Source organism: Alexandromys fortis, unplaced genomic scaffold (genome assembly GCF_014885135.2).
Source record: "Alexandromys fortis isolate MF-2015 unplaced genomic scaffold, M_Fortis_MF-2015_v1.1 scaffold_104, whole genome shotgun sequence".
In the NCBI taxonomy this organism is placed as follows: Eukaryota; Metazoa; Chordata; class Mammalia; order Rodentia; family Cricetidae; genus Alexandromys; species Alexandromys fortis.
In genome coordinates, this window is record NW_026068000.1 from 5,020,665 (window position 1) to 5,028,854 (window position 8,190).

An 8,190-nucleotide genomic window follows, 5' to 3' on the forward strand; every position below is an offset into this window, starting at 1 on the left:
GGAGAGGAGTGGGGGGAGGGGGAGAAGTGTGAGGGAAAGGGGAGAAGGGTGGGAGGAGGGGGGGGAAATGGGAGGCTGGGAGGAGGCGGAAACTTTTTTTTCCTTCTCTCAATAATATATATATATGGCAAAAATAGGAAAAAACTAGGACTGCTGGGGGACAATGGTCTGTACCCTGCCACTAGTATTTTAATAAAATGCTGATTGGCCAGTAGCCAGGCAGGAAGTAGAGGCAGGGTGACAAGAACAGGAGAATTCTGGGATGAGGAAAGGATGAGTCTGCAGTCGTCATCCGGACACAGAGGAAGCAAGACGTCACTGCCTTGCTGATGAAAGATGCCAAACCACAGGTCTAACACAGACAAGAATAATGGGCAAATTGGTTAAGAGGACTGGCTGTTCTTCCACAGGTTGTGAGTTCAATTCCCAGCAACCACATGGTGGGTCACAACCATCTGTAATGAGATCTGGTGTCCTCTTCTGGTGTGTCAGCATACATGGAGGCAGAATGTTGTATACATAATAAATAAATCATTAAAAAAAAAAAAGAAAGAAAAAGAAAGAGTTAATAAGAAGCTTGAGCTAATAGGTCGACCAGTTTTTAATTAATATAGACTTCTGTGTGTTTCTTTGGGACTGAAAGGCTGCAGGACCAGGTGGGACAGAAACTTCTGTCAACATAGGACAAGCTGACCTTCCAAACTTGAGTGACTGCCCTGTTTGACCACACTATGTCTCCTTCCTATTGGAATATGAAAGTAGGACCTAGAAACACCCATATGCTAACCTGGGGTGGGTCATGCCAACCCTGTTTTTGCCAACTCCAGCCTGGATGTGCCCACCCTCTGACCAGAGCTCCAACCCCTTGCATGGACCTGCTTACCTGGTGCTTCTTTACGGAATGGACACATTTGTGTGACTAGAAAATAGAAGACAGAAACTGTTTGCTGGGGCAATGACTCGGCAATCCAGAGCTCTTACTGCTCCTGCAGATGACCTGGTTAGTTACCATCACTGTGTTCTGTGACTGAGAACTCCCTGTAACTCCAGCTTCGGGAGATCTGGTGCCATCTGTGGCCTCTGGAGGCACCTGCACACACATATACACACAAAGAGAAACTGACACTACTGAAGGAAATACTGAACGCAGAAAGAATAAAGGAGTTTCACAATCAATGCACAACCGATGCTCTAGGAAGATCCACAAAACAGGGAGCAGGAGGTGAAGACTGAGGAAAATATCAGTACTTTTACAGCCATGAATTTGCCACATTCACTACACTGCTGTTGACTAGAGTAGTGTTTCCAATGGAGAGTTTTATTAAAGTTTTCAAACATTATGTTTTATGCATTGTTTGTCAGAGAATATAGAGCGAGATGGGAGCTCACATCTATTCAGATGACACAGAGACTGAAATTGACAGAAGTGATGCTGTTGTCCTCAAGAAGATATGGACTGGTTCTGTGATGGTGCGTGTTGCCTTTTCACACAAAATATTTTCCAGAAAGCTTTCTGAAAACTTCTGTGACATAAGGGGTACAAAAAGGGATTTACAAAAGAATTGAACCATTGCAGCCAAAAGGCAATGGTGTACCAAATTGATTTGGGGCGCTCCTCTTCAGCATAAGCGGAAAGAACAATTGTGGACAGACAGTATGGAGCCCAGCAGATGGCAAAAGCACCCAGCAGGATGGCCAGAGACCTGGCTAACTTCCTGCCTCGGACAAGTTCCGTGTGCTCCCTTCGGTGAAGCGCTGAGGCTTCAGATTGCGAGAGGGAACCCACGTTGAAGGCATTGCTATTCGTGTGAGTTCTTAAAGACACCAGAAGACTGCTCTTTCTTCGAGGACATTTTGAATGAAGAGATGTGGCTGATTCCTTCGATGCAGGAAGAGGTGTCCTGGAAACGCCCCCAGCTCTGGGTAAGTGTCCAGAGTCACTGGAAGAGGTGGGGATGAACCCCACATGGCTGCAGCACCTATTCAGACTCCCACGCTTCCACAGACTCCAATAAATTTGCACATTGAAATAGGCCACGGAAATGACAGGGACCAGGAATTCCAAGAATGTCGTAATGGCAAGTATGTACCACTTTGAAACAAAGCCAGGCTCACATTCGTTTGTGACGGTGCTGTTGCTCTTCCAAGAGTTTGAAACTAGAATCATCGGGCCATTTACCAAGAAAGCCAGTATCCAAACAGCAGCCATCTGAGCGACAATCTTCAGACTGCCGGTGTGCTTAGCCCTATAGGACACCTACAATAAATCAGACAAGTTGGTTTTGTTTTAATGAGGATACATGGAGCACGTGGAGCATCACACAGAACTCACAGCTTCCAGGGATGTGCAAGAGACACATCGATTAACACGGCATTGCAGCTGTTCCCAGGCGAGAGGTCAGTGGCCACAGAACCTGACTAAGATGGAAACTTTAATAAATTTCCAGAGGGGGAAAAAAAAAAACAAAAAACAAAAAAACGCAAAGTTAAGTTTTGAACACCGTAGCAAGGCCAAGGACACTAAGATAAGAAAGACATGTTCTCAAAGCCTGGTGTGGTGGCTGAGTTTGTAATCCGAGCACATGTGCAGTGGGGGCAGGAGGATCCCCGAGGCCTCCTGCCAGGAAGTCTAGCCTAACTGGTGAGCTCCTGTCTCAAAGGAGGTAGATAATAGCCGAGGTTGTCCTCCAGCTTCTACACACACTTGCACACACATGGCACCTGCTCACACATGAACACATACATATACATACATGAAGAAGGTGGATGGTACTTCTGTTCACCACATGCATGCATACACAAGTGCATGTGCAAATGTATACACAGGCAGAAAGAAAGAAAAGAGAAAGAAAGACAAGGAAAGAAGGGAGGGAAGGAGGAAAGGGAGGGAGGGAGGGAGGGAGGGAGGGAGGGAGGGAGGGAAGGAAGGAAGGAAGGAAGGAAGGAAGGAAGGAAGGAAGGAAGGAAGGAAAGAAGGAAAGAAGGAAGGAAGGAAGGAAGGAAGGGTTCCTGACTCTAACAGTTACTGAAACTGAACACACCACAGTTCTCTGCAGCCTAGAAAGTGACAGGTATTCTCTTCAATGAAACAATAATACAATCAGTGTCAAAACGCTCCAGAGTGGACCGAGTATGGGATAATGTTTCATGAATGAAGGCAATGTATCTTTGGGAATTGATACCAATAAACATGTACAGAGAAGCATGTGTAGCACATTCTAGGGCTAAACACAACTCTGCACTACAGTCAGTTTTCAAGAGTTGAAGGCCATGGCTTATCTGACTCCGACACTCAGGAAGAATGGAAATATACTTGGCCATTCACACAGCAATCCCAAGGTTAAGCCAGAAACAAGAGCTCTGACACGCCTCCCAAGAGACTGTGAACACACAAAAGGCTCTCAGCTATGTAGGAGAGATGCTCCAGGTGTCTGAACACTCCAGGGCACTTCTGCCTGTAAATGTTTCTGTCCTAGCCAAAACTGACAACAGGCCATTGTCGCACGATTAATAAAAACCCACAGACAGAAAAGCAAAACAGCCAGCCACTGGCTCTTACCTCTACCTCAGTCCGAAAAACGGTGATCCTGCCTCCAGGAATCCTCAGAATGAGATCGAGGTTAATTTAAGTCATAATAGTTAGTTAATAATAACCCTGAGCTAATAGACCGAACACTTTATAATTATTATAAACTTCTGTGTGTTTCTTTGGGACTGAGTGGTTACAGGACCAGGCAGGACAAAGACTTCCATCTATGGGCCAAGACTGCAGCAAGTGTCACTGTGTGTGTGGGTCACTGTGTGTGTGTGTGTGTGTTTGATTGTGATGTACACCCGTATATGACTTTTCTGAGGGTGACAAGGCTAGGCTTCCACGAGGAAAGATGAAGTTGGGTTCTGTGAGTGAGGATTACCCTCTGTGATTGTTGTATCAAACCTGAAATCTTTAAGACTATCTTTGAAAATCTAAAGGTGTGTAAAGACCAATCATTCTGAATCAGGAGTAAATATCTCCATGAAGATATCAAATCCAGGGCCCTGCACATGCCAGGAAAGTCCTCGACTACTGAGCTACATCCTGGCCATTCGTGGTCAAGGCAAGAACTTGCTCTTTAGCTCGGTCTGACCTTGAATTCATTGTCTAGCCCAGACTGCTCTTAAACTCAAGGTTCTCCTGCTTCTGAGTCCTGCAGTGCATACCTGTCACCGAACCAAGGACTTTTGGTTTGGTTTGGCTTTATGTTCATACATTTTTATGTGTATGGTGTTCTGCCTGCACATATGTGTACCACATACATGTGTGGTCATGCCAAAGGTCAGAAGAGGGCATCTGACCCCCAGGGACCAAAGTCACATTGTTGATGGTTGAGAGCCACCGTGTGGCTGCTGGGAACAAAACCAGGCTCCTCTGAAAGTGCAGCAAGTACAGAAAGAAGTTTTGTTTGATGGTATACTGTAGCCAGCAGTCTCTCTGAAACTGTAAGATCTGTAAGACTCGCCATTCCAGACTCCCCCATGTCCTCACTTACAGGAAGAGAGGTGCCAGCCACCTCCTTTCATTCTCTGATTTTCTCTGTGAGTTTTCAAATTTCAGTGTACATGTTTCCTAGTTCTAAAGAGAAGCAGGGTGAACCTTTGATTCAGTGCGCATGCCTGCCAACGGCTATCAGCAAGAGGATGTGATGAGTAATTTTTAATGTTTTTTTAACTATAAAGAAATGTGACTGCACCATCACCAAACTGCTGGCATTTCTGAGAGTAAGCTCAGAAGAGAGCTGGCCAAAACGGTACCGACCACAAGCTGCCACGCACAGCCCACTCCTTCACCTTCTCCTTCGTGAGACACTAATTAATACATCTCTTGTACTGAGTCTAATGGTTATGAAGATGGGAACAATACCCAGATGGTCATAAAACTGCATTTAGTTTTTTTAATTGCTCTGTTCAGCCTTTGTAATGGCATAAAGCAATATGCTTAGAGATGCCCTCTCTTTTTCATTATACATAAGGCTGATTGAGATAATGGCCATCTGAGGGACTTGAGAAGAAGGTACTAATCTCATCATCTCTTCATCTCTGGGAGCAGTCTTGACAGATGACAGTCCAAGCCTTGCTGGAGCCTAGACCCAGCTGATGAGTGACCTCTCTGAAGTCAATCTAACCATCCATAAAACATGTACATTATTCAGGATATTGCTCCCTGCCCTGCCTCCTTCCCTACCCCAGTAAAAGAACCAAACATTCTGTCAGCCATATTCCATCTGGGAGACAGGGAGGCCCACTGGAGCATTCTGGTATGAATAATGAGATGAGTTCCTGCATTCAACTGCATTGAAGACACCTCTAGACAACATTGTAGCCATCTGTGTTGAAGTTTCATTTTCAAAATTATGGTCTTCAAAATGTCTACTTCCCAGGTCCAGGTCCCTGTTTCCAGTCACCGTGTCCTCTACTTACATCTATCACAAAAGTGAGTTTCCCACTAACACTGCCTGAGAGTGCTCAGGAGTCGTGGATTTATCCAGACAAAGAACAAGAACCCTCTTAGCTGCCCTGCCACTGCTCCCAGTTCCGTGTATCGGCTCTGCCCTGCACCTCAGCTCTGTTCAGGAATGAGGTCCAGCCCCCTATGTCTTAGCCTTCACTGCCAGAGAATTTCTTAGAACAAAACTAGCGTGAGCCAGGTATGGTGGTGCACGCCTTTAATCCCAGCACTCGGGAGGCAGAGACAGGCGGATCTCTGTGAGTTCGAGACCAGCCTGGTCTACAGAGCTAGTTCCAAGACAGGCTCCAAAGCCACAGAGAAACCCTGTCTCAAAAAACCAAAAAAAAAAAAAAAAAAAAAAAAAAAAAAAAAAAAAAAAAAAAAAAAAAAAAAAAAAAAAAAAAAAAAAAGAAAGAAAAAGAAAAACTAGGGTGAGCACACACTTCCTCTCTAGGTATCATCTCTTTGTAACTCTATTAGCTAACTAGATAACATGCTGTCCTTTTTGTGCTCACTAACTTGAGAATAGGCTCAAAATCTTGGCCAACCAGTGGAGAAAGTCCGAGGCCCCTCCAGGAAAGGTTTAAGGGGTGGGCTGGCTGCAAAGATGGCCCAGGAAGAGCACTGTGCCTTCCCAGATCTACACCCAGCTGTAACTCCAGCTCCAGGGTGATCTGAAGCACCCTGCTGGCCTCTTCAGGCAAGTGCACTCATAGGCACATACTACATGGATGTACAGGCACATAATTAAATTTTTTAAAGGATTTATAAAGATTTTTTTAAAATCACCTTGAAAAATTTAAAGTATAAATGAGAAATGTTCTGATTTAACATGGCTTTTAAACACTTTACTTCTAAAGCAAGATATATGCTTTTTCCAACATAGTCAACTAACTGCACAGAAGAATTCACTGAACAGTGGTTGCCTTTATGCTGTGTGAAGCCCTCTGATTGTGCCTTTGTACTTTTTTCTAGTCTTTTCTGTTGTTCTCCATTCTGTATTACTTTAATAGATAAGAAAGAAAAGAAAAGAAACCCAACTGGTTACAACCCACTCAACCCTAGGACAATTCCAGCCTTTGGAAAAGAGTGACATTACTGGCGTCTGCAGCATCAACAGAAACATCCCCAGTGCGCTGACATGGAGGAGAACCACGGCAGCCAGCAGTCAGCTGGCTGTGTTCACCCATACAGACTGCATAGACTGCGGTGCCCTGACACAGGAGAGGCCCACAGCAGCCAGCAGAGTCAGCTGACTGTCCTGTCCTATCCATTTTACTCTTTTTCCTGGCCAAATTGTAGTTCAGCTAGAGACCACATTTCCAAACTCCCTTTGCAGTGAGGTGGCATTATGGGACCAAGTCCCACCAAAGAGATATGAATAAAAAGAAAATCCTTTCCTGTGGACTTCTCTTCTAGAATAGAAACCAGAGTACCAACAGTCAAACTTTCATCAGGCAGAGGGTAGTGGCCTAGAGTAAAGTCATCACACTATTGTCCATGAAACTAATCTGGCCCACCACTTGTTTCTATAAATAAAGTTTTATCAGCACCCAACCAGTACACTGCCCTCCATACACACACCCCATAAATAATCTGGGCCTTTTCTGTGCTGCAGCAGAGTTCAGAATATCACAGGTGCTACAAAACTGAAAATATTTACTCTTGGGCCCTGCCAGGATAATAAATGCTTGCTGCTCCCTGACCTATAGTGGGCAGGCCACCCTGTTAATGAGGGGCTGGGAGGGCCTAGGATGACCTCCTGGAGTGGAACTTTCAATCTTTTCCAGAATATTCTGTGAGCGCAAAAGAAATTTGTCTATAAAATGCTGCTTGTGCAGCAGTATTTTAGAATCTCTTTGTTCCAAAAGTTATCTTTCATCTAATTTAATTTCTTGCTGTGTTGGGTCCTCACAAGTAGGAGCTTCAGAATCCTCTCAGCACTGCCAGCGCGGTGTTTGGTCAACAGTACAGAACCCACGTTTCTCTGCCTCTGCCTCCACTCCCCAAGTATGTAATTCTGCATTTTAGCATTTAGCAGAGTGAACCGTACAATGGTCCCCAAAGCTCTGAGATCTTATGATCCAGGATTAAATGAAGTCAGAGACTGAAAATAGGGCTGGAGAGCTTGTTCAGCGGGGCGAGCACTTGTCAGGCAAGCATGAGGGTCTGAGTTCAGATCTTCAGAACCCATGCGGAGCAGGAGTCAGGTACACAAGAAAGCTCAGAAGTGTTCAGGCAGGCTAGCCTGGAGTACACATGGAAAAACAACATAGCAACCCTAGCTCAACAAGGTGAAAGTAAGTCCAACAGCTTAGGCTGTCCACTGATCACTTCTCCGTGTGTGTGTGTGCGTGTGTGTGTGTGTGTGTGTGTGTATGTGTGTATACATGGAAAAAACAACATAGCAACCCTAGATCAACAAGGTGAAGGTAAGTCCAACAACCAAGGCTGTCCTCTGACCTCTTTTCCGTGTATGTGTGTGTGTGTGTGTATACATACTCACACACATGAGAGAGCGAGAGACAGACAGACAGACACAGAGACAGAGACAGAGAAATTTATTCTTCTCTAACACATTATATCCCAACTGCAGTTTCCCCTCCCTCCCCTCCCCCAGATCCACCCCTCCTCCCTTCCCTCCCCTCCCCCAGATCCTCCCCACCTCCCCTCCCTCCCCTCCCCCAGATCCACCCTCCTCCCCT

At 45.3% G+C, this 8,190-nt stretch overlaps 1 protein-coding gene across 1 annotated transcript in view; it reads right to left on the reverse strand.

Annotated features, from left to right (window-relative positions):
* Nucleotides 1–1,367: 1,367 nt before the first annotated feature.
* Nucleotides 1,368–8,190, reverse strand: part of Hrh4 (histamine receptor H4) — a 14,452-nt gene continuing 7,629 nt past the window's right edge. The window contains exon 3 of the mRNA XM_050160728.1: nucleotides 1,368–2,257. Within this exon, the coding sequence (XP_050016685.1) occupies nucleotides 1,442–2,257 (816 nt within the window). The 3' untranslated portion in view covers nucleotides 1,368–1,441. The remainder of the gene's footprint in view (nucleotides 2,258–8,190) is intronic.